This window comes from Tasmannia lanceolata, unplaced genomic scaffold (assembly GCF_043159265.1).
Source record: "Tasmannia lanceolata isolate RefF3 unplaced genomic scaffold, GAP_Taslan_0.1 ptg000008l, whole genome shotgun sequence".
NCBI lineage: Eukaryota > Viridiplantae > Streptophyta > Magnoliopsida > Canellales > Winteraceae > Tasmannia > Tasmannia lanceolata.
In genome coordinates this window covers 62,059,254-62,086,836 of record NW_027518685.1, presented here as the reverse complement: position 1 = coordinate 62,086,836, position 27,583 = coordinate 62,059,254, and the positions used below count along the sequence as shown (strand labels likewise).

Genomic DNA, 27,583 nt, shown 5'->3' with positions numbered 1-27,583 from the left:
CCACTTCCTGGCAGAGAAATCTACGAAAATTGGAAATTTCTTTTGGCTTTTGAGGAAGAAATGACCATGTAGTTAAAAAACAAAGAGATAAAGCTGGTGGCATTTTTTCCTATGAAATTCCTGTTGTGTAAAAGCAAAGCAAAAAGCATAGAACCCTGGTCCTTATGGTTAAGGGTATGAATGTAATCACATTTTGGTGTTATATACATGTTCTACGCAGAAAATAGCTTATCATTACTATGCTTTCTCAGTTTCCATCCAGTAAGCAAACTCGACCATGAAATTGAAAGACGAGAAACTGTTCAAGCACCATGGAAGGTTGATCCTATTGTCACCAAGATATACTTTTTGAACCGTCAATAGAGAGCTACCCATAGAAGAAAAAAAACCAAGCAAAGAGAGCTAATGAAATAAAATGCTTACAGGGGCCACTGAATTCATCCAGCAAGGGGATTCGCATGAATAGTCACGCGATTGAGCCTGATCTCCGCAAGAGGTCGATCTGCATGTCCTGTTGGGGTCTGGTGAAATAAGTAATAAGCATTATTAGGTAAGAAATAGTACAGTCACTTCATTTAACAAAGCATAATATAACAAGAGAATGATATGGCTTGTGCAGATATGTAAATCCAGTGGGGCAATGAACTATATACCTTTTCCATGAGATCGAGAACTTCAAACCCATGAATCACTCTCCCGAACACAGTGTACAGTCCATTCAGATGCGGTTGTTTTGCATAACTGATGAAGAATTGGCTTCCATTTGTGTTGGGCCCACTGTTAGCCATTGAAAGTATCCCCCTCGCATTGTGCTACAAAACAAATGAGATAATATTATACTGGCGATCATCTGGAAACATGTCGTTTTATAGACATACAACCTCAAGATGGGTGCTGGAAGATCTATAAATATAAAAAATTATTGACACCTTGATGAATAGATTCAATCAAGGTGTTGACAATAATCAATACATTGGCTATTGCATTGGCAGAGGTTAGTTAGTGAAGATGTCAAAGGTGGCCAAACGGTCTGGGTCAGGACAACTTATATCTTGACCTTTCATCGCAAGAAATCAAATCCTCGAATATAGATCAATCTCCTATGTTCGTCCACTATTTTATACATGGTGTGGTGTCCCTTTCCAACAGAAAGACCCATTGCGAGATCGGGAGAAAGGTGATTCTAGGGTTGTTGTGTTGACAACAGAAACAACCCCTCTTTGAATTAATCAGAGTTTCATATGAACAGACATCTCGGTCACGCACCAAGAGTTCCCACATGGTCATGAATTATTTTTTTTCTTTTTGAAAATGGTAGCCAATGGAATTAGAAAAGAAGACCGAGGAGGTCAAGATACAAGATGGAGAGATTATACATAGAAAAAATGAACAAAAAGATACAAAGTCACGGCGGAAGAGAATAAAAAAGGGCTAGGGATTCCTTATTAACTCCAACTCTAGCCAAATTATCCGCCACTTGATTGGCAGATCTCCTGACATGGGTGAACACCACCTCCATGTTTCTCACCCAATCAAACATTTCGTCGAAGAGCCTATCAAATCTCCAAGGTGGGTGGGGAGTTCCAGTGAGCCATCTGATGACATTGAATGAAGCACCTTGCATCACAATATGATCGGCATTATTTTTCTTGATCAACTCTAAACCTTGATAGACTGCACGAACCTCCATCTCTCAAGCATCTGCCGTCCCAATTGGCTCTGCATAGGCCCAAAGTGAGAACTCCCCCCACTCCAGCAGGACCAGGATTCCCCAAGCTGGAACCATCAAAATTGAGCTTAAGGAACCCTGGAGGAGGAGGCTTCCACACTTGGACTGATTTATGAGATCCCTCCGTGCTAGCACAAATGTCTCTCCACCTTTCCCTAATATCATAAGAAGGAATGAACCTGAATAGAGGAAGAGCTTTAACCCAAGAGATTGTTAATGCTAGTGTCTTGACAAACAAATATGACGTGCCTTTGGATTTGCCATTGAACACCCTATCATTTTTTTCTTTCCATATAACCCATAGGGTGGCAAAGAATGAAACTCGCCAAATAATTTTTCCTCGTTCCTTCCAAGGGTTAACCGACCATTTTATTTTATTTTTTGAATGGTAATTTGTTCCAAGGGTTAACCGACCATTGAGAGAATAACTCAATAAGAAAGACGGGAAAAACCCAAGATATCCCAAATCTACTTAGTAATTTGTTCCATAATTCTCTAGCATACTTACAATGTATGAATAAGTGATTAACGGATTCCCCCACCTCTATGCAAAGAGCACAATGATCGACAATAAGTATTTTCCATTTTCTAAGGAAACACCATCTGAATTCTTTCCTTAAGAGCCGCCCACCCAAAAAAGCCAACTCTGGGAGGAATCAGAATATTCCGGAAACATATCTTTTAACGGTCTAGCCGAGCACCATGCATCATGCCAAAAACTGATTCTGTCTCCTGAATAAACCCTAACTTTGATACCAGCCTCATACAAATGACGAGATTTCATTATGTCTCTCCACATAGTTCCACCTCGATGTCAAAAGACATCTCCTAAAGACCATCTCCCTGGGGTAGTACCGTATTTGCTTTCTATCACCCTCACCCATAATTGAGAGCCTTGCTTACCAAATCTCCAAAGCCATTATCCCACATGGTCATGATGTCCATTCATTATTTGGCTTTCATGTAGGACTAACACTCTCATACAGTAATCCTCCCGAGGCTTTCATGAAATGATTTCCAATCATTTATCATTCTACTTCCACACAACTCCTAACCATGATGCTCATGGTGGCTTTCACGAAATGATAAAGCCCATGAATGAATCATGAGTTCATGACCATGGTTTGAAATTTCGGTTTCGGAAATTTCAGTGCCAATTTCGGTTTCAGTGGAAATTTCGGCGGTGAAAATCTTATAATTTCAGCCGAAATTTTTAAATTTCGGTCTCAGTTTTAAATTTCAGTCCCGGCCGAAATCTGAAATTTTGGATTTCGGACGAAATTTATAGCCATGATCACGACTTTATATGCCCAAGTCTGGATATGAATCCATCGCTCACAAGCAAAGCTAGTCACATGTCTGGCAACTAACATTCTGGCTGCACCATCCCCACTGTGGTTATTCCATTAATTTTTTATTTTTTTTAATGGCAGTTATTCCATTAATTATTAGAAAGACTCATCTACACAAGTGGAGTTATGCCAAATTTGATGCATGTAGACGTCTCTAAGTCCCATCATCTGGATATGTTTTTCAAAGATCTTCAGAGATATTTCCCTTGGGAATTTTATAACAATTTGATTGCATCATGGCCAGTGTGGATATTCATATTCCATTGTTTATTTAACAAGGCTCTCGTCAACACAATTGGCTTCCCTATTAATGGATTTCTAACCATTTTGGTCTAGGGCACCATACATGCCCTAATTTGGACAAAATATGTGATTTTCATGTTACAGGCTATTTATTCAGCCTCCAAGTATATCTGGTAACGCATCTTTTCTTTTTCATATTGGACATGTGGCAGAGCCACCTCCTAGGAGAGATACATGTCCACATGTCAATTTTTTTATTGTCTGCCTCTTCTGCAAAATTCATCAACTAAATGCACATCATAGCAACTTAGTTTTGAGTTTTGACACATAATTTCGATCACTGTTCTTCACTAATTGGCAATATATACACAATGGTTTTTGCTCCCATAGTTGCAGATGTATATAATAATTTTCTCTCACTATTTAGACCTTTCATTTCCATGGCCAATCTCTATATTTGATTTTTTAAATACTCTTATTATGCTCAGTTTATCATCTCTAATATATTCTAGAAAATTACATCTCTACATTATATTAGTACATGACATCTCTACACTATATTAGTACGTAATACAATCTCCTATATCATTCATTCTTTGTAGCTTAGACAGTCAAGTAAGTAGCAAACCAAGATGCTACTATATTAAAATAAAGAATAGATGGTCGTAATAAACCAAACATTCATGAAGCAAATAAAGACAATAAAAATTGCTCTGGTTGTCAACGAGTGTGTAGAATTTACACACTAATTCCCACATCTTGTAATGTTGGCACAATCCTCCATTAATGGTGATCTAAATCCAGGACAATCCACTACCACACAGTCAGACAATTATCCCCATAATATCATTCAGATGATTTAGGTGGATAGATAAAGCTTGTATAACATCCCTAGTAATCTGAGGAGAACAGAATGATTAGTAAATCTAGTGATCTGATTCTCGTTGAATTTAGATTTCACTGACCAATCTCTATTGTCCATAGATTCAAGTTTGATGAAGAGATAAACAATTGGATGAATATAAACCATTGGATCTATGTAATGGTGTTTTCTAAAAGTTAGATAGAAGAATCGATGATTGGTTCTCATATTTACATATCAAATGGCTTTTATAATATCGGTCAGATCCACTAGTCAATATCTGCATAGTTTTGGGATAAACATTGTAATATAAAACAACAAGAAACATAGAATCTCAAAACGATAGATCATTGACCCGATTTTGGGGCTATTTGTAACCGACTGCATGTGGCAAAATATGTCCTTTATAAGCTTCGTCGAACTTCAATCTTCTGGGATGTTGTATGCGTCGATACAGATCCAATATTCTTCAACAATTAGGCTCATGGACGAATTTACATGAGTAGGGGAGCTTCCACTATTCTGAGGTATGATCTAATGGTCCTGATTTGGTTCCAGAGTATATAGTTGTTGTATGGCTGGATCCTAATGATCATTCAAAGGACAGTTAAGATCCACCCTCAATTTCAGAGTTGGCTGATGTAGAAAAAGCCCGTTCATTATTTACTGAAGTGATATGATGGTCTTGATATGATTCCTGCATATGCAGCTTAGTGTTCAAATCGCTCTTGATCATGATATCACTTGATCTAAAACCAATAGTTAAGATCATCTTAGATTTGAGTGTGGATATGTTGTTTACAGGGCCCATGCATATGCTGGTAGGTCTATGTGCAAAGATGTGCAAAGAAATCAGCAAAAATTCTGGTGCAAATTTTTTTTTAAAAAATCATCTAAATTCGGGTTGTACGCAAATCAGCGGTCTGTGAAGTACACCAAATTCGTGTGACTCACAGGTCACCGAAATAAAAAGAGACTTGGTGGTATCACCACCTTTTTTAGAAAGAAGATTTTTTTTTTCAGTATTCTTCTCAGTTGTGTTTATCTTCTAGGAGGGTCGTGCAAAGAGGGGGAGGGTTGTCATGCCTTGTCCAACTGAATCTCACGAGAAAAGGTCAGTGATTGGTCCACTACGGTGGGAATCATACCAAAGATGATAAATTATGTTGACTGTGACCGGAAACTACCAGAAAAATGACTGAAAATGAAGTAGGGGTGACAAATGGACGAAATAGATGTAGAGGAACATATTGCTGCGGAGAAAGCACTGGTGATAAGAAAAGTGGTTGATGAAGACCTTTACTAAATGACGAAAAACAGCAACAGAAACGATGGAGAAATTGCATTTTTCTTTTTCTTTTTGAATGGTAAGAAATTGCAATTTCCAAGTCGATAAAGAAGGGATTAATGGCTGGATTTGATATAAGGTTTTTAGCCAAAGACAACAGAGAGGAGGAGGTAAGAAGTCTCTTCTCCACCTCTTTTTGTTATGAAAATAGGTGTCAGCTTTCATTTCTTTCTGCAGTAACTTCATAGAACCCATTGTCTTGAATACATGGACCCGATCCCTCTCATTAATAGAAATCTGAAGGCGAGACGGCCAGAATACAAGTAGTTTAGCTTGTTTCATCCTAATCTCTGGACATATTAATGGATCCAAATCTCTTTGAATAATAAATGGTGGCGACGGTGTATGCAACATTAATACATTAGCGAAAATATAACAAAAATTTATAGGGTGACTACCATTCAAAAAAATGGTGGGTGACTACAGCTGTTTGAACCCCGCAAGCATGCCTGCAAGCAATATGTTGGAACATACCCTTTGCGAGCTGTCAAAACCGACTCTGATACGACTGATAGAAATCAGGGAAGATGATCGGTCATATGTTGCTAGACCGGTTATCTCGACAAGTCATCACAAGAAATCCAATCCATGCAAATAGACCAATCTCCTATGTTCATCGACCATTTTAAACATGGTGTGGTGTGGTATCCCTTTCAAATGGATACACCCCACGATTGGGAGAAACATGATTCTTGGGTTGTTGTGCTGGTAATGGAATGACCATCTCGACCACACGCACCAACACCGATAAGATATGTCTCACCAATCACCACTCAAGAGAGAATGCCCACGGAAGCAAACTATAAGGGCAAAATCCATGCCATGCCTCTAATACTACTCTCACCTCTAAGCTTACTACTCTGACCTTGACGACTCAATTGCTTCCGTAGCAAAAGCACCTGTCCCGGAGCACTTGCTGCTGATCCGAATCTGCCATCAAATGAGCCAATCGACGTCGTCCGGCACCACCACCATTGTCGGCACTGGGTCAAAGTTTGGTTCCACGCATGGTGGGACCGCTACAATAGCCCTGACTTCCAAAAACCCAAGTTCTACCCCGTGTTATGTACGGGCCGAGCCATATTCGACATGATCTGTGAATAGCTCAACTTGGTAGTCACCAAAGAAGACATCATGCCCTGTGGCACGATCCCCATCCACCAATGACTTATCTGCATCTGGTGACTTGCCCTCGGTGAAACCCTCTGACTCATCCTCCAGTGATTTGGATTCGACATCTCCACCTGTAACAAATGTGTTCTCCAGGTCTGCTCCGTGATCAAAATAGTCGCCATGCCTACAGAAGGGAGTGGATGTGTTCTTGTTTTGGTTGTTCGATGAGAATGACAATGGTGGAGAGGATTACTGGCGAAATTTCAGGATTGCCCACATTGACAACGTTAAAGATTACAAGCTTGGTGGATGCTAGGTCACAAATATTGCCGAGAAATTCAATTTCTCATGAGAAAATCATGATATTTTGATTAAATGGTAAAAAATAAGTTTTATCGTGAGAATTTGAATTTCTCACAATTTTATCGTGACTTTATCGCGAATTATCGCAATAAATTGGGGAGTTGACTTTAAAAAATATCTCGAACTTCTCATTCACTCTAAAAATCTCTCAAACATCCTAAAACCTTCGACCTAACCCTAATTCCAAATTAAAAATGTTTATATATTTGATATTTTATATTTGCAAATTAAATTATTTTTACTGTTTTTTCCTTATGTAAACACGGAAAAAATATAAAAAAATTAAAATATCCTGAGATTTTCCCTTGCTGAGAAATTCCCGAGAACGATATTTGTGACATAGGATGGATGTAACCCATCCGTAGACTGCTGCAATTCATGGGTATGGTGGCGGTTGTGACTTTGTAGAGAGTCATTAATCCCCTCTACCCATGTCTCTTCTACAGGGGACGATTTCATCATAGAAACTTCCACACCCGAAAAACTATCACCCTAAAGCCAATATCTCCTTGATGGGGACCATTCTATGGCCCATATTCAAATTTTTATGTGTCATTCAGGTGTCTTTTAAGTCTCTTAGTTACACGAGGGATACCCCGGTCTTTTCCCACCAATATCACTCGGTTTCTTTAAGTTATAGGTGTTCAAAATGGGGCCCACGAGTGCATTACGAAAATCACAAGTGAGAAGGGCATTTTGAGTCATTTATCTTGTTAATTCGTGTAAGTTTTAAGTGGCCACAAGGGCCCACATGACATAAGGAGACATCACATCACTTAAGTAATAACTACGGCCCACAGTGCAACATAAGGGAGTCCTTTCTCCTTCTATGTCCTTTACAACCCAAACCAGCTAACAATCTCTTCCCTTACACAACCTATATATCACCCAATCGCTCAAGAACCAATCTTTATCGATCCCCCCAACCCGTATAACCAATCATTATCGGCCTGTACCCTTTCTTTACATTATTTGCTTATCCTTTATCAAAACTTTAATTTTCTTTAACTTTTGTTTAAACCTTTTCAAGAATTCAAGAATTCAAGAAACTCATTTAAGAACCTTTACTATTATCAGCATTCTGCCCTATGTCAATTAATATTAGAACTACGAACACCAAGTGCCCTTCCCTTTCTGTCCTACATCTCTCCTTCCTTCGACTTTTCAGAGAGGAAAAGAGAGAGGAAGTTTCATGGACAAAGGTTTCCATTTCTTTTCTTTTTTTTCCTTTTAAGGTATTTGCACCGGTTAGGGCAAACTATTTAGCACCCCAGAACAACAAACATGCGTGTGAATATTTTGTAGTGGGCATACTGATATCAATGCCCAAGATTTGTAAGAAGAATGATGGAGTACAACATGCAAAAAAAAACCAAATTTTTTAAGGGAAAATGGTTCAAAGCAATAAAGTTTAACTGAATGGAACAAGAGCTCCCCAGCTATTGCACTTGACTATTATTTAGATACATTTTTGTTATTTCTGAATCTACCTTGCTCCAACAAAGTCAAATTAGACACAAAGAGAAAACGTGAGAATGAATAATGTATACCTTCAATGTATTTAGAAACATCATTGTTATTTCTGACTCTGCCTTGCTTCAGTAAAGTCAACTAAGACACCAAGAGCAATTTAATATGTAGGTTTAACTTGAGAATGTTAGCGTTATACCTTCAGTGACTCACGGATCTCATCGTTGAACTTTTTCCCCCATATACTAGTCCCCCCTTTACCTGTGCCGGTAGGATCCCCACCTTGGATCATAAAACCTTTGATATTTCGATGAAATATAGTGCCATCGTAATAACCACTAGCACAGAGTGCCAAGAAATTCTGTATAAAAATCAAACATGAGAAAAAAAATAAGTATTCAAATGGTTGCAATTTCATTGGGTTCATATTACATAGACGAATTTATCAATTATTTACTCACCATCACATATCTAAGTAGAAATGGTGCTGTTCCTAAAAAGATGCATATAGAAATCAAAGCTCTAGCAATCATACCTAATTGCTACGAATATTTAAATATAAAGACTAGCTGCTTCACTAATGTGAATAGGTTATATAGAAGGGTGGGCTGGTTATATTCTCTGATGTGCATTCCTTCTTCGAACCTTTTGGTATGAATTTCCCCAACTATAGATCAGAACCATTGGATGCGAAACTCAATTACGCACAACTGCTGAGTCGTTGGACTTATCCACCAAGGGACTTATCCACCAAAGAATTCGTGGAATTTCAAATTGTGGATTGCGTAAGGGGAAATCTATCAAAGCTAGGCAAATAGATAGACTCCTTTCCCGCTACTAAATGAGAACAAAATTCAAAAGCAGATTCATGTTTTTTTTAACCAGTGCCCCCTTTGGGTCTGCAGGTACTAAGAGTCCTCTCACTACCAACCATCAGACATCATCTCGCTGGGTCTTTTGCCGGTATCAACAACAAGGAAAAAAAAAAAAAAAAGGAAACAGCAAATAACTATGGCTCTTGCCCATGTTCCTAAAGAGATGCATATAGAAATCAAAGCTCTAGTGATCTTACATGATTGATATGAGTATTTAAATATAAAGACATATTCAGAACATAGCAGACAAAATTTTAAGTCCATATAGCCTTTTCAAAAAAAAGTTAAAAGACCATATATTAAGGGAATTAGGTGGGCGATGATATTTTCACTCCCCCTGCAGTACGCATTCGCCCCCTTATAACGTGAACAGTGGCCAACTTTAACGCTTTTTGACGTCAAATCACGTTAAAAGGGGAGCGAATGCATACTTCAGCGGGAGTGAAAATATCATTGCCCTAAACTTCAATATCATATTATTAAACTTTAAATAGTAGGTGTTTATTTACTTCTTTTTTTTTTTTTTTTTTAAATCCATATATTATGGGAACTAGCCTAAACTTCAATGTCATATTATTAAACTTTAAAAACCAAGCATGAGAAAAAAAATAAGTATTCAAATGGTTGCAATGTCATTGGGTTCATATTACATGCACGAATTTATCAATTATTTACTCGCCATAACTTATCCAAGTAGAAATTGTAGTGTTTCTAAAAAGATGCATACAGAAACCAAAGCTCTAACAATTTTACCTGATTGATATGACTATTTATTTAAATATAAATAGATATTCAGAACATAGCAGACTCAGTTTAAAGTCCATATATTCTTTTCAAAAAAAAAGATTAAAGCCCATATATAATGGGAATTTGGCTAAACTTCAAAACCATAATATTAAACTTTAAATAGTAGTGTAATTATGAGCTTTAAGACAACAAAGAGAACTTGAATATCATTCGGCATTTTAATAGGCATGCAGCGCATGCTTTATTCAAAGGGTATGCTAGTATAGTGGTATTACAATTACAAGTGTAAAAGGAACTTGTGGACCTTGTGTTCTCTTTACATACTCCCCTGTGTTTCCCATAAACTTTCCCCACAAGTTCCTGCAAGTTCCTCTTCTATTCTATTTCCATTATCCATGCTTAAACATTTGAAATGAGCGAGTATTTTCTCCCTTAACTTTCACAGTGTGTTGTTCTCATAACAACACCCCCCCCCCCCCCCCCCCCCCCCCCCCCGATAGGTAGCACAACACTAACATGACATCCACAAATTAACAGTTGTCTCTGCAAAACATGGGCTTAATGTAATTAATAAATCCACTGTAGGTTTTCTTTATCAGCATTTCTGACAGTGTCTCAATTATCATTAGACTTTTCATTTTGCTTTATCTGAATAAGATTTTAATATCTTACAATGTATCTCCAGTCAAGAGCAGCATCCCAGCCAGTGAACTTTCTTTTAACATCAACAATTAAGTCATTGTGTGGATTTGGCATCAGTTATCAACAATTAGCTCATCATCATTGTGCAGATCTCGTACTTGTAAACACGATAGGGCTCATCACTTGAGTGTTTTAACTTTTAACTGTTGCTTATGCCATAATAAATTTCTTCAGCATTAAAAAAAAACTGTTTTTTATGCTAATATAGGATGGGGGCCATCACTAGTGAACTTACTAATGGCATACTTATAATTAGCTAGAACACAAATAATATATACGATAAGGTGATTTTCAAGGGGTGGTGTCTCCGATCAACATGAATTTTCTTTTCCTCCCAGTACTTCTTTCTCGTTTTCTTCTTCCCCTTCCTCTTATATTTATACATCTGATCTGTAACATGGAGGAAATCTGTTTCATCTCAGCCTTTGATTTATGAGAAGGGGGGCGTGTTTGGAAGGAGGTCTGTTTGACGTGGAAAGTCGTCCTCATGTAGTCCAGTCTTGGCAGCCTCCGACCCATGGGAGTCTCAAATCAAACTTTGATGGTTCAAGTATGGGTAACCCTGGGCCAGCTGCAATAGGCGGAGTCAGTCAGTCAGGAGAGATTCTATGGGAGTCGTGATTTGGGCTTTCTCTGGACCGATAGGGATTGCGGATGCTAGCGAGGCTGAGGTTCGAGCCGTTCACAACGGGATTATTCGTTTGGAAAAGGAGTCTTTGGATGATGTTATAGTGGAGGGGGACTCCCTCAATGCCGTTCGGTGGTTGAGAGTGTCATCGGTTCCCCCTTGGAGGTTTTCGCAGTTCTTCGACGAGATTCATGACAGGATTGTCGGTTCGTCAATGGTTTTTATGCACGTTAGAAGATCAGCTAATAGCATTGCGGATCGCCTAGCACGGAAAGGAGTAGAAAAGTAGGGTTTGGAGATGTTTGATTTTCTGCCCCCTTGATCCAAAGTTTTTGTTGTATTTCCCCTTTGCTAATTCTTCTGTGTATGTTCTCTTGTGTTTTGTGTTCTGTATTGGGTTGACTACCTTAGTCATCCCTTTTGTTGTTTAATGAAATCTGCTAGCATTCAAAAAAAAAAGGAAAAAAGAAAATCTGGTCCCGTTATGCACCTTTCCCTCTCAGTTCTATCTTCCTTCCACTTTTTCTTTTTCTTCTGTGAATTAGTGAAACCCTAATTTTAGGTTCTTCAGATTGTAAAACCCTAGTTAAGGTTTTAAATTTGTGTACCCATCCTAATCGTTGGTTGTGTGTTTTCCGGTGGTGTTCCTACATCTTAAGTTCTTTTGATGAATCAAAAGATAAGAGGGGAATTCAAGATCGTATAACTGTTGTATGAATGTGTGACCGAGATGGAAATTAGTATGAGGATTGTCATGTAAGTGTGTTCACTTTCTCCAATTGATTCCCAAAGTGAAGCAATGTTTTGGGCCAAAGTGTGTGCTCCTCCAAATCGCATGTGGTATGATCTGGCTGCAATAGGTTCCTTTATTCCATATTTGCTTGGTTTTTTGGATTATAATGGGGTAAAGTAGAGGAAAGATCTGGTATGTATGGTTCTACAAAATTTTGTGGACTTTAGATGACATCCATTAAACTAAATGTATCAAATGATATCTAATGGTCCAAATCAGTGAGTTCTGCCACAGTCAACAATATCCATGGTGGGGGAAGATGGAGAGATAAGGATGGAGCCCATTGCTGTTTTAGATCAGAGGATACTCAACAAAGGGAATTGGAAGTCATTGAACTGATTGAAATTCTTTTACATTGGTCCAATATGGACCCAGATGATGTTACTTGGGAGGTCTGGAACAAGCTAAAGGAGAGGGATCCGCATTTGCAACCTTGAGGACAAGGTTGTTATGCAGGAGTGAAATGTTATGCGCCATGTTTTGATTAGTTAAGCTGTATGCTATTTCTGAATTGGTTTTGGATGTGTTCATGTGGTGTTGCTCTTTGAATCTAGAGAAATCTTTTGTGCATGTTTAGGCGGATTTGGGAGCCATGTGGCTTAATACGGTGAGTCTTGTTAAGATTCAGTCAATGTAGGGAGTATGGTCAGTCAGTCAAAGTAATCTGTTGTTACGTTTCTCTTTAAGATTCCTTAGTTTTAGGAATCGAAAGATATGAAATGATATCTCTGAGTTTTAGTTAAGTGTTCATATCTCTGAGTTCTAGTTGCTAAAAGTTAGGAGTTGATATCTTCAGGAATAGTAAATTGTTATCTTTAGAAGTCTAGGCTCTAAATCCATCTATGGTTAGAGTCCAAGATATCTCTACGATATCTTTAGGAGTACCTGAGTTGTATGGTAGTTAAGGTGTAGAGGAGAAAAGGATGGGCAACAGCTGTCCAAGGTATCTTTGGAAAAAAACAAACATTTTATGACGGTTTCCTCATGATGTGGGATTTGCCTAGCTATTTTTTGTGTTCTTCTTCTTTAACCTTATCACCTGGTATCAGAGCAGGAATCTTGACCTGTGAAGAAGGTGCTAATGCCAGAAGGAACTAGAGCACATGATCCTTGACGCATGGAGGAGTCGATCAGGCAACTTCAGAAGAGTTCAGAAAAACAAGCCGAGGCTATGATGGAGCTTATGCAATTGGTGGGTGTGATAAACCTGAAATACGATCAGCTCATAGCGAAAATTTCTTCACCAGGAGGCAATGATCATGTTGAGTCATCGTGTCCATCACATTAATCATCATCTCCATTTAATGGGTACCTATCCGATTTGCAAAAGTTGAATTTTCACGTTTTAATGGGGAAGATCCCAAGGGTTGCGTGTACCGATGTGTGAATTCTTCAACTCCAATCAAATATATGAAGCTCACAAGGTACAACAGGCATCCATTCAATTGGAGGAAAAGCCCTGCACTGGTTCGGTTGGCTTGAGAAATCCAAAGATTGTTGGATGGGTAGAGTTTGTGAAATCCTTACGCCTCCATTTTGGGCAAACGGCCAATGAAGATTCAGTTGTAGAATTGACCAAAATGAGACAGATTGGCCCTATCAAGACATATCAGAAGAAGTTTGAAGAGCTAGGTAATCGCACCCACGGGTTACAAGAGGAGTTTTTGTAAGTTTCTTTATCAGCGAGCTTAAGGAGGAGACAGCAGACGGAATTTGAATGTGTGCACCATCCACAATCATACAGGTGATACGGCTGGCGAGGTTACAAGAAGACAGTACTGATGCTATGGCTAGGTGATCAAAGACACCTTTCAAATAACCCATACTAGAGAACTCTAGTGCAAAGACCTCTTCGTCATCGTTTCTAACTCCTATTCCTTGGCTAACACAAGCCGAGATGAATGTGAGGAGGGAAAAGGAGTTGTGCTATAATTATGATGAATGATATGCAATGGGCCATAGATGCAAGCAACAACAGTTGTTCTTATTATAAGATGATGAAGAAGATGAACCTCCCGACATTCAAGAAGAAGCAAAAGTACATGCAGACAAGGAATTTCAAATCTCAATACATCCATGGGAATTTCCTGTGCTGGCTTTTTAGCTCAGTGTTTTTTATAATCTGAAAAGGAAAATGTAAAGTTGTTTGTTTATCTCCAGGAGTAGGATTCTTCCCATCAGGGACATTGCTCCTCGGTTTCTCACATCCAGTGGGACTACTGGTCCCATTGTACTTCTGTTAGTATGAATCTCAACTCAACTCAACAAAGCCTTTGTCCCAAACTAGTTGGGGTCGGCTTTTGTTAGTATGAATATAATTGTCAATTTTATCAACAACACAAAAAAATCTCAGTACATGCACTGGATGGAACAACCTCAAACTGAACCATGCTCGTTAAAGGATATATCAAAAGGCGTCATGTGGTAATCTTGATAGATTATGGGCACACTTATAATTTATTGGACCCGAAGGTGGCTAAGGAACTAGGAGCTATGTACAACCTACTAAACTCGTGTCTGTATCTGTGGCTGATGGAACTAAGTTGTCAGATACCGCTATATGCCAAAACTCCCAATGGATCATGATAGGGACGTCCTTTCGGGCAGATATGCGCCTTCTTCCACTTAGTGGTTGCGACATGGTATTGGGGGTCCAGTAGTCAGCCACATTGGAACCCATCATTTGGGACATTATGCAATTAAAGATGGAGTTCACATCTAATGGACATCGACATTTTCTTCAAGTTGCAAAAAGGGGAGTGGTCAAGTTTTATTGCTAGTTACATTCCTTAAGACATTGAGGACAAGGTCCATCTCAAGGGGAAGGGAATATGACATTTCTCTTTAGGATTCCTTAGTTTTAGGAATCCAAACATATGAAACGATATCTCTATGAGTTTTAGTTACTAAAAGTTAGGAGTTGGTATCTTTAGGAATAGCTGAATTGTTATCTTTAGAAATCTAGATGCATATATGGTTAGAGACCAAGATATCTCAACCATATCTTTAGGAGTAGCCGAGTTAGATGGTAGTTGGAATGTAGTAGATGAATATGGGAAACGATTGCAAAAGTGTTTACACCTATTTTGGATTTTACAACTCGTTGATCAACGAGTGACCATTCGCCTAGACTGGGTCAACTCACCATGTGCCACAGTGGCACCTGATAGATAGAAGGAAACGTGCATGACCCAAAATGGTCTAAGTAGGCTGTTATTGAAGATATCCACTAAAGCACGTTCGGACCGAATCAACACAATGTCGTCTAATGGGATGATTCAAAGACGTGGCATGTCTGTTGCCAGTCGTGGGAAGGTGGAAGATGACCACCTAGACTATGGAGGACGTGAAAATGAGGTGACCCACCGAGGGTAGTTACCAAAAAGGTTTCCCTTCAAGCAAAACGTGGGGTAATGAGGAGCGGTTACCCGAATAAAGCTATATAAAGAGACATTCGCCTCCAAGGAAGAGATCCTAGAACCAAATCCAGAAATCATGTATTAGCTTTTTTATCTTTATCTTTCCTACTTTTACTTTTCGTTGCTGTAGCTGTAACTCGGATTGAAGAGGTACCTAAGAAGGATATCTTTCGCTATCTTGGTTCAAACCTACATAAGGATGGAGAGATTGAAACGGATGTTAACCACAGAATAAGAGCCGGTTGGTTGAAGTGGAAGCATGCTTCAAGAGTTTTGTGCGATAGTAAAATACCTACCAAGTTGAAAGGAAAGCTCCATAAGACAGTGGTGAGGCCAGCCATGTTGTACGGCTCAGAATGTTGGACCACCAAGAAGCAGCATGTGCATAAGATGAGTGTAGCGGAGATGTGAATGCTTACATGGATGTGCGGCCACACAAGATTAGATCGAATTAAAAATGAAGACATCCGTAAAGAGGTGGGGGTGGCACCAATTGAGGAGAAGATGAGAGAGCACCGCTTAAGATGGTTTGGGCATATCCAACGTAGGCCTTTGGATGCTCCAGTGAGAAGTGACTCGTGCCAAGTTGATGGAGTAAAAAGAGGTAGGGGCAGACCGAAAACAGCTTGGGTAGAAACACTGAGGAAAGACTTGAGGGCAAGGAACATAACAAAGAACATAACCTTGGATAGGATAGAATGAAAAAAAATGATACATGTTGACGAACCCAACTAGTGTCAGGAGTAGACTTAGCAATTTTGAGCTGGGTAGATCATTTCACCTTCTTCATGAAAATTTCTAAAGGATTCATTAGCCGACCCAAACTAGTTTGGGACAAAGGCTTAGTTGAGTTGAGTTGAGTTGAGCTGTAACTCGGATTAAGGAAGCAATGGATTCATCGCCCCAGGTGAGCCTTTCTCTCGAATTCGTTTGTATCCCTCGCACTGGCGTTGGGTCTGTGTTTTGCTTTGTCGCTCGGTCTGAGTCGGACAGTCTGTCGACCCTCAGGGCCTTCCACACCCCATGCGAGTTTAGCACCACGTTCCCAACACGGAAAGAAGTCCTTTTCCATCTACGAGAAGGCAGAATGCGCCCAAGGAACAAGTGTCGTTTGTTATGTGCATGTTAGTGGTGTTAATTGTGTGTGTAGTTACTAAGTAGTGCTATGTAATGTGGGTAATGGTGTGTGGTTATTAAGTAGTAGTGTTGATGTCATGTGAGTAGTGGTAGTCAGTTAGGGTGGTTTTGTTAGTAGTGGTTGCATTATGCATGTGCTAAGTGGCATATATTTGTATTTAAAATGTTATCATCTAATGAAATGGAGAAGAAGAGAATTTTACAGCAAAGGAAACTTTGTAGGAGAGACACGGGTCCTCTCAAATCGAGCCATTAGGAGGTCAAGTTGCCTCGAATCAACCTCTCTCCCCCCCTTTTCTATTTTCTCTTTGTTTATTTGTGTTACGGCTTAATTAGGCACGTAACACTGTTTCCCTCTTCTTCTCAATTGCCTGAAATCTCCGGACTTTCGACCATTTCACCTTCGATTCGTATTTCACACCCTTGCCTCGGAGAGGGGCTAGTACGCCTGCACCTACGCGCAAACACACGCTCACACGCAACCCGTCCAAAGGACAGGGCCCTTGTTGAAAATAAATCGATATTTTAATGTTTGCTGACAAATCTTAAGATTGGTAAATCTTTGGCGGTTGGTCAAAATTCGGCGCATGCAAATCCGAAGATATCAAGGCATGCAAATAAGATTCGTAAAAATCCTTTAGTATTGCTTTTTCTTTGTATTGTATTTATGGCATTGAATGTGTTAGGTGTTATGTGATGTAACGTGAAAATGACATGCATTCTATATAATGCATGGTGTGTGTGAAGTAAAAGATAGACGAATCTTAACATCTCTCTCTCTCTCCCCCCCTTAGCTTTCTCTTAATCCAGTAGAAGAAATACACTGGTGCAAATATCATTTTTCAAAATAGAGTTATTTGAGAAGAGTTTCTAGTTCCAACATCTGGTATCAGAACCTCGTCGAACATGGCGTCAAATTCGATCCAACTGCAACTCCCAAAGCTAAATGGAAAAAATTATGACCATTGGTTTGTCCAATTGAAGGTATTCTTTAAATCTCAAGATTTATGGAATTTGGTGGCGAGTGGCTACACCGAAGTAGCCGATCAAGCAGCATTTGAAGCACTAAAAAAGGAGGAGAGAGATTCATTGGTGGAGAACCGGAAAAAGGATCAGAAAGCATTATACGTGATTTTTCAAGCCGTAGAAGAATCGATATTTGGAAAAATATCGAACACAGAGACAGCAAAGGCAGCGTGGATATTTTGCAAAAATCCTACAAAGGCAATGATCGAGTCAAACGGGTGCGATTACAGACGCTCAGAGGTGATTTCGAGTCTTTACGCATGAATGACTCGGAAACCATCTCGACGTACTTTGACCATGTTCAATCCGTTGTTAACCAATTGAGGGTTAACGGTGAAGAACTCAACGACACAAGAATTGTGGAGAAGATCATGCGATCTTTAACCACAAAGTTCGAGTATATTGTCGCGGCAATCGAAGAATCGTATGATCTATCAACCATGTCAATGGAGAGATTGATGGGTTCGTTGTGCTCACATGAGCATAGAATGAACCAGAAGGCTATCATCTCAACACTGGAGCAAGCTTTGCAACGCAAGATTGTCCAATCAAATCGCGGTGGCTATCAAGGGGGCCGAGGTCGTTGGCGCGGTCGAGGAAGAGGTGGAAATTTTTATCCCACTAATAAAGAAAAATCAAGTGATGGAAATCGTGGAGGAAATCGTGGAGGAAATGCTGGAGCACGAGACAAATCTAATGTCAAATGCTTTAATTGCAAAAGATTTGGACATTACAAAAATGAATGTCGAGCCAAAATGCCAGATGATCAGGCGGAGCATGCAAACGCCACCGAAGTTGAAGGAAATATGTTGCTTGCGTGCAAGACAGACGAACCAGATGGAGAGGATAGAAATACCTGGTATCTTGACACAGGATGCAGCAATCACATGTGTGGGACAAAGGAGCTATTCTCACACTTGGACGAGACGGTTCGTGGAGAAGTCAATTTTGGGAATAAATCCTAAGTTTTTGTAATGGGCAAAGGTAACATCAATATTCAGTCCAAAGATGGTACTAATGTCACCATTGCAAATGTTTATTCTGTGCCGGGACTTTTTTGGAATTTATTGAGTGTTTGACAACTTTCCGAAAAAGGGCACAAAATTGACATCCAAAATGGAGTTTGCACTTAAGGGCAAAAACAACAAAAATGGTTGCAAAAGTGCAGATGACGAGAAATCGGATGTTCCCTTTGATGCTTCAAACAAAGACCATGATGAATCTTTCAACAATGTTGAAAGATAGTGATTGGTTATGGCACTTGCGGTTCGGTCATCTGAAATTTCGCGGACTAAAGTTAGTCCAGAAGAAGATGGTAACTGGGTTACCATTGATCGAGGCTCCTGATCGCCCTTGTGAAGGGTGTATTCTTGGTAAGCAGCACAGAGAATCCTTTCCAGTTGAGAAGGCAAGAAGGGCCAAGCAACCTTTGGCGTTGGTACACACAGACATCTGTGGGTCAGTTGAGGTAGAATCACTCGGACACAAAAGGAACATGTTAATTTTTGTGGATGATTTTACCAGGAAAACATGGATATATTTTCTGAAAGAAAAGTCGGAAGCTTTTGGAAAATTTAAAGAATTTAAAGCCCTTGTTGAAAAACATAGCTGCTTTAAACATAAAAACGTTGAGATCAGACCGATGGGGAGAATTCACCTCAACTGAATTTAACAATTACTGCAAAATTCAAGGGATCCAACGTCAACTGACAGCTAGCTATACACCTCAACAGAATGGTATAGCTGAAAGAAAAAACAGGACAATTTTTTAAATGGCCAGAAGTATGTTAAAAGCTAAATCTCTGTCAAAGTCTTTTTGGGCAGAAGTTGTTGCTTGTGCTGTATATTTGTTGAATAGGTGTCCAACAAAGAGTGTTCTTGGAAGAACTCCAGAAGACGCTTGGAGCGGAAATAAGCCAAATGTTTCTTTCTTACGGGTATTTGGACGTATTGCATATCCACATATACCTGACGAAAGAAGGAAGAAGTTGGACTACAAGAGCCAGAAATGCATCTTCATCGGCTACAGTGATGTCACCAAAGGTTATAAATTATATAACCCGGTAACAAGGGAAGTGATAGTAAACAGAGATGTAAAATTTATCGAAGCAATTCATCTCCTATACAAACTTCTCCGTCACAAACAGAAGCTCCTGAGTCTTCGGCACGTCCAAAGCGAACGCGGGTGCTCCCGGCTCGCTTATAGGATTATGTTATCACAACTGACAACGACACTGATGATGACATAACAAATGAAACTCTGGTAAATTTTTGTCTATTTGCAGATTGTGACCCAGTCACATATGAGGATGTGGCAAATGATGAACGGTGGATTCAGGCGATGGATGAGGAGATCCACGCAATAGAGAAGAATGACACATGGGAATTGACTTCTTTACCATCTAGGAAGAAGCCAATTGGTGTCAAGTGGCTGTACAAGACGAAGTACAAACCCGACGGTCAGGTAGACCGGTTCAAGGCGAGACTCGTAGTGAAAGGCTTCAAGCAAAAGCCAGAAATTGACTACTTTGAGGTGTTCGCACCGGTTGCAAGAATGGATACCATCCGAATGATCATAGCACTTGCAGCTCAGAATCGGTGGAAAATCCATCAAATGGATGTCAAATCGGCATTCCTGAACAGTGTTCTTAAAGAGGAGGTTTATGTTGATCAACCTCCTGGCTATGTAAAGAGAGCATGAGAATCACGTTTACAGATTGAAGAAGGCATTATACGGTTTGAAACAGGCACCCCGAGCCTGGTAAACACGCATTGATACATATATGCTGCAGCATGATTTCCGGAAGTGCCCTTATGAGCATACACTATATATCAAGTCAAACTCTGATGGTGATCTCATTATTGTTTGTCTTTATGTTGATGACTTGATACTTACACGAAATTGCGAAAAGATGTTTGCAGAATTCAGGGAGGCTATGACTTGCCAGTTTGAGATGATAGATATGGGATTGATGTCCTACTTTATGGGCATTGAAGTACTACAGACAGATGATGGCATATTTATTTCACAAAAGAAGTATGCCGGTGATAGTCTGAAGCATCTCAAGATGGAGTCTCTTAATTCCATTCGGACACTCTAGTTATGGAACGGTTGGAATTAAAGACGGAAGGAATCGGAGAACTAATAAATCCTACATATTTTAAAAGCATAGTTAGTAGTCTGAGATATTTGACTTCCAACTAGGCCAGATATTGTTTATGGAGTGGGGATTATTAGCCGATTTATGGAGAAGCCCTACCAATCACACTTGCAGGTGGTGAAGCGCATTTTGCGATACATCAGTGATACCCGTGATCATGGAATTTTTTACTCTTATTCTAACAATTTCAATTTGTTGGGATATACAGACAGTGATTGGGGAGGTGATACAGAAACTTGGAAAAATACTTCCGGATATGCTTTCTTTCTCGGAGCTGGAGTTTTCTCCTGGTCTTCAAAAAAGCAACATGTGGTTGCGCTTTCTACAGCATAAGCGGAATACATGGCTACAACATCTGCAGCATGTAAGGCAATATGGCTTCGCAGAATGCTTAGTGAGTTAATGCATCAACATGACGGCCCCACCAAACTTATGTGTGATAATAAGTCAGCCAATGCATTGGCCAAAAATCCAGTTTTTCATGGCAGGAGTAAACATATCAACATCAAGTATCACTATATTAGAGACTTGGTTAGAGATGGAGAAATTAAGCTTGAGTTCTACAAATCCGAAGATCAAGTTGCAGACATTTTGACGAAACCATTAAAGGCAGAATTATTTGAGAAACTGAAACTGATGCTCGGTGTTGTTGATTTTAAAAATCGATTTAAGGGAGGCTGTTGAAAATAAATCTATATTTTAATGTTTGCTGACAAATCTTAAGATTGGTAAATTCTTGGCGGTTGGTCAAAATTCGGCGCATGCAAATTCGAAGATATCAAGGCATGCCAATAAGATTCGTAAAAATCCTTTAGTATTGCTTTTTCTTTGTTTTGTATTTATGGCATTGAATGTGTTAGGTGTTATGTGATGTAACATGAAAATGACATGCATTCTATATAATGCATGGTGTGTGTGAAGTAAAAGACAGACGAATCTTAACATCTCTCTCTCCCCCTTAGCTTTCTCTTAATCCAGTAGAAGAAATACACCGGTGCAAATATCATTTTTCAAAAGAGAGTTATTTGAGTAGAGTTTCTGATTCCAACAGCCCGAAGCGCTGATCTTTGGAATAACAAAACAACAAACGTTTAATGAGGGTTCCCCCCCTGACATTGGACTTTCCTAGCCATTTTTGTGTTCTTCTATTTTAACCTTATCATATTGCACAATCTAAGCAATAGAGTGTAATAAAACTCAAAACACAAAAGCAATTTTAGAAGGGAGAAGGGTAATAATCTTAGAAGCAGTTTGATTGTCACATGTTCTGAAGATTGAAATTCCAATAGAACAAACTATAAACGGTTTTTAAGGTCCGTACCTCAGCTGTTTTGGGGGCCTCGTCGCATGAGATTTCGCACTTTATGTCGCCGAGATTAGTATGCAAAGTGACTGACTGCAAAATTGGGAAAAATAAGTAAAAGGGATGGGCACTGCTAGAAGAGAGAAGAGAGGAAAGAGTACGAAAGTAATGATCACCAACCATTTGTAAAAATGCCTCGCGGAATGTGAGTTGCGTGAGAGTCACAAAACGTTGCGCTTCGGATGGTTTTAAGGGAACTTTTATTAGAGGAGTTTGGGTGGGTTTGCTCGGCTTCGTGTGTGGACTCTGGAGACTCGTGGGTTTCTCTAAAAGGAAAATCGTAGACTCTATATAGATCTTTCTGCCTTTCTGTTACAACTTTTAAGCAAGGTTTTAAATTTTGGTCAGGACCGAAACCGAAAACGACACTGAAATTTATCAAATTTTGGCGAAATTTTTGATAAAATATTAAGTTTTTATTCCTTTACAGATCAGCCGAAATTACCAAAATTTCGGACGAAAATTTGGGATTTTGGCCGAAATTTCGGGGCTAAAATTTCGGTTTCGGTGAGGACCGGAATTTAAAACCTTGCTTTTAAGCCCCCCCCCCCCCAAAAAAAAGGCTCCCCTCCTATCTTTCCATTGTCATTCGTTTTCTTTTCATGGAAATTTAAAGCTCCGTTTCTTTCGGTGTAAAAATGGACGTAAAAAAAAATTGTTTTGGAAAATGATACGGAGACCTAGAGTTAGGGCTGCAGATGAACCGAGCCGGATCATGAACATGTTTGCGTTCGGCTCATTAAAAGCTCAGTTCGTTCGTTTACTAAACGAGCCGAATCCGTGCCCAAAAATTAGGCTCGTCATATAAACGAGCCGAACTCGAGCTTTGTATAGTTCGGCTTGGACAAGCTCATGAACTTTTTAGGCTCGGTTCATAAAGTTGAGCCGAGCTTTAAAGCTCAGATTATGTTCATTATATTACTATATATATTATATTACACACACACACACAGAGTTAAGTGAAGCTACACATAGGTGTAGCTAACTTCGCTACATCGACGGCTTAAAATATAGTGGGCTCACATTGTTTGGGTGATCGAAACCATTCATTTGATAGGCCCTCACATTGATAGGGTGTGTCCAAACAATTAGCTCCATTGGATGATCCCAACCCTTCAAACTGTGGAGGCAAAAAATGGACTGATTTGTGAAGGTTTTTATACATCCATTTTTGCCTTCACAAATCGTAGGGTTGGGATGATCCTATGGAGCTGATTTTTTGGGCACACCCTATCTATGTGAGGGCCCATCAAATGAATGATTTGCATCACCCAAACAATGTGGGGCTCACTATATTTTAAGCCATCGGTGTAGCTAAGTTAGCTACACGTATGTGTAGCTACACTTTTCTCACACACACACACACACACACACACACACACACACACACATATATATATATATATATATATATATATATATATAGAGAGAGAGAGAGAAAGAGAGAGAGAGAGAGAGAGAGGAAAGTGAAGCTACACCGCCGGCTTAAAATACAATGGGCCCACATTGTTTTGGTGATCTAAACCATTCATTTGATTGGCCCTCACATAGATAGAGTGTCCACCAAAAATCAGCTCCATAGGATCATCCCAACCCTACGATTTATGAAGGCAAAAATGGACAAATTTGTGAAGGTTTTTACACGTTCATTTTTGCCTCCACAAATCGTAGGATTGGGATGATCCTATGGAGCTGATTTTTGGTGGACACCCTATCTATGTGAGGGCCAATCAAATGAATTCTTTGGATCACCAAAACAATGTGGACCCATTGTATTTTAAGCCGGCGGTGTAGCTTCACTTTCCTCATATATATATATATATATATATATATTACTTAATGGTATTTATTTGATGTGTTTACTAAACGAGCTGAACCCGAACCCAACCAAGCTCGAGCCTGGCTCGGCTCGGCTCACTAAAAGTTCGGCTATGGCTCGAGCTCGTTCATTTACTAAACGAGTCAAGCCGAGCCGAGCTTGAGCTTTGTTAAATTTTGGCGAGCCAAACACGAGCCCATAGTAAAAAGCTTGTCACGAACACGAGCCGACGCTCAAACTAAGCAAGCCGAGCACGAACACCCCAGAGTTTGGCTTGGCTCGGCTCGGCTCGTTTGCAACCCTACCTAGAGCAGGACCTAAATCGGACCTGCAAGGAAAATAAGCCATGTGTTAAAGAAAATTTTACTTTTTTATTTCCCTAAAATTAAGGGATTGCTCACATCACTAGTGATGTTGTGGCGTGAAACAATTTGTTCAGTCCCCTTTTAGGTCCTACTCTCGGTCTCCCTAGCATTACTCTTTTAGTTTTACATCCATTTTTTAGTGGAAAAAAAATGGAGCCTTACTGAAATATTTTCCATGTAATGCATAGCATTGGTGGACCAAATCATTTTACAACATGGTTTTGATAGGGTACACCTATCATTTTACACCTAGGATTAGGTTGGGCCCACCGTTTACACATCATGTTTTGATATGATAAACTATGCATAGGGTGGGCCCCACCATTTTACACCTATGAGTAGACCCACCATCGTTACACAAACCCATGCATACCCCACCCCAGGCATAAGCTTGGGTGGAGATCGTGGGAATGGCGGGTCCCACCATTTTCACACCTCATGTTTTGATGGTGTGGGCCCATTATTTTACATCCATACATATAATGGCCAAGAATGCTAGTCTGCATGAAAGCCTCTTAGATTAACGATCTAGATCAATTGTCCGGTCAGAATTGTTTGATTCATGTGAAATTGCTGATGTTGGTAGCATTTTTTTTTATAGTTAAGCTGGGATTGAACCTCCAACCTAAAGTTGAAAACCAAAGCTTAAGCTAGAGGCTTAGAATATCATTTTTTTTATGGGTAAACAGGGATTGAACCTCCGACCTCAAGGTTGAAAACCAAAGCTCGAGCTAGAGGCTCATATCAGCACTATCACCTAAGATCCAGGCTCGTGTTTGCTCTCCCAGAAGTTTCATTTTCATGGTATGAAGACAATTAAAGAGAGTTAACATTTAACCTCTAAACTATGTGGTCGGCATGATCACTGATTTGAATGGACCGCAATATGACAAACCTATGAGACATATGATATGGCTTGGTTATTGATCTTGTCAGCCACACACTGCTCTAATGCTAGTTAACAAACAAAAGAAGACGGACAGTTTTAAAATACACATTTTGAGTCCTACAATAGGAGTAGAGGTAAGGGTGCAACTCTGGTCGGGTTGGGTCGGGTCGGGTTGAGGTTAACCCTAGCCCAACCTCAGGTAGCATTCCCTCAATTCTAATATAATCCTGCACAAAATCTCTCTACCCTAGACCTATTTGTCTATCCTGTCTTGTCCAAATAGGGTTCGGGTTTCGGGGCCAAAAAAAAAAAAACTAGCCCTGAGATTTTGAAAACTGAGATGAAATTAGAGGACAGGTCCGGGGATTTTTGGGTTCGCGTAGGGTTGCCCAACACCTCAACCCTAACCCAACCCAAAATCAAATCCGGTTGGCTTTACCCAACCCTAACCAAACCGAACTGTTGGATTTAGTTTGAGCTTGGCCCAAGTGCTAACAAGAAGGATTGGTTGATATTGTGGAACTCCAAAATGCTCTTGGTCCCATCCCTGAACAAACATGGCGAGTGTTAGATAAGTGACTACAGAAATTAATGGGTTGGCTTTTTCTAGGCAAAAACCTAAAAATAAGGACTGGTCGGACCCAATGGATCAAGCGCTTACTATCGTCCTATCAAGGTGATCTCAATGCCATTTGACTAGGGGTGCAACTCGGGTCAGGTTGAGGCCAACCCAAACCCAACCCAAACCCGACCTGAGCAACCATTTGGTCAACCCAAACCTGACCCGAGTTCCAACCTGACAAGGTCCAACCCGACCCGACCCAAGGAACCCTTTTTGCCAACCCGAACCCGACCCAACCCGAGATTTTTAGCTTAATTTTTTTTTTAAATTATTAAAAAAGTAGGGTTCACTCGGGTCGGGTTGCCACCAGAACCCGACCCGAACTCAACCCGGGTTGAGAAACCCCAACCCGAACCCGACCTGAACTCAACCCAACCCGACTTTTTCCCGGGTTGAACCTGTCGGGTTTGGGTTGAGCCCGCCCAAGTTGCACCCCTACATTTGACTGGTATTATGGTGGCTGTTCGGATCAATCAACATATTTAATCAAATGAGGGTCACTTGGATGCACAAAAAAATATAGGAAAAATGAAAGTAAAAAGACACAGTTTCATTTTCCTAGCATTGTTTGGCTACTATTTACTATTCTTACACTCACTATTAGGAAAATGTTATAGAGAAATTTATTTTAATACTGAATTTTTAGAGGGACTTGCTAGGAAATTTCGCGGAAAGCCATTTTGGGGCTAGCTTTTGCATGTGACAACAGCCACAGGGGTTGACTTTTTGGCAGATTTTGTCTTGTTAATTTAATTCATACGAGGTGGCTGTTCTCACATGCAAAAGCCAGTTGCGGTATGGCTTTCTGCGAAATTGCCTAGCAAATCCCTTTTTTATAAGAGGAATGCTAGGGGTGCCCTTGCAAAAATAGGTTGAAAGGGTGCCCACCATTGTGTATTTGTAGCGGCTATATGTCAAAGAGTATTAAATGCACTTTGGTGATGTGCAGCCAATGAGGGGTGCCCTTTCAGCCCATTTTTGCTAGGGCGCCCTTCAGTTTCAACATACCTCTTTTAAAAGGATAATTCTAGTTTAAGGGATTGGCTAGCGTCCGATAACACAATCTGCTGAAAAGTGAGCCTTTGTGGTTGATGTAACATGCGGCAGGTCATCTGTGAAATGCCTTTTGTGATGGAGGCTAGCAAATCCCTCGGTTTAAATTCTCTGAGACGGACACACTTCATGCAAAAGTATAAGGTAAGGAATGTAGATTCCTCTCTCTTTACTTTTCTTTTTCTCTTGATCTGGGAGAAAAGTAAAGCAATGTAATGCATATAATTTTAAGTCTAATAGTCATTTTTGTATCTTGAATCCAAAACTAACCCCTCTGAAACATTATTTTAAGTTCAATAGCAGATTTTTGAGTCACAATCGTTTTTTTTCAATATCGCCAAGAACAACTGCCTTGATTTTGTACCACAATTGGGCCCACTTTACTCCGTGCCCCTTTTCCTCTTTTTCTTGAAATTGACTACCCTAGAAGCCGACGCACCGCCTTACGTTGGAGTCCTCACATTCCCACTAACAAACAATACACATATAAGGGAAATGACATCC

General features: G+C 39.8%; 1 protein-coding gene across 2 annotated transcripts; it reads right to left on the bottom strand.

Moving 5' to 3' along the window:
- Nucleotides 1–82: 82 nt before the first annotated feature.
- Nucleotides 83–22,840, bottom strand: LOC143883712 (Cyclophilin-like peptidyl-prolyl cis-trans isomerase family protein). 2 transcript variants are annotated; one of them, XM_077387031.1, is made up of 6 exons: nt 22,452–22,840; nt 22,290–22,364; nt 8,680–8,841; nt 654–812; nt 424–521; nt 83–325 (listed from the first exon to the last, which is right to left on the bottom strand). In XM_077387031.1, the coding sequence occupies exons 1-5, from the start codon at nt 22,452–22,454 to the stop codon at nt 438–440; spliced, it is 483 nt and encodes a 160-aa protein (XP_077243146.1). In that variant the 5' UTR covers nt 22,455–22,840; the 3' UTR covers nt 83–325; nt 424–437. The 2 variants fall into 2 exon arrangements, with proteins under 2 accessions (XP_077243146.1, XP_077243145.1); XM_077387030.1 differs by having other exon boundaries at nt 83–521; nt 22,452–22,836.
- Nucleotides 22,841–27,583: the final 4,743 nt, after the last annotated feature.

Bases quoted from the DNA above. Each gene is read 5' to 3' on its own strand.
- LOC143883712 (XM_077387031.1), bottom strand. The intron at 813-8,679 runs GTATAACGCTAA...TTTGTTTTGTAG, and splicing joins AGATCCGTGAGTCACTGAAG to CACAATGCGAGGGGGATACT. The intron at 522-653 runs GTATATAGTTCA...TTATTTCACCAG, and splicing joins TTCTCGATCTCATGGAAAAG to ACCCCAACAGGACATGCAGA.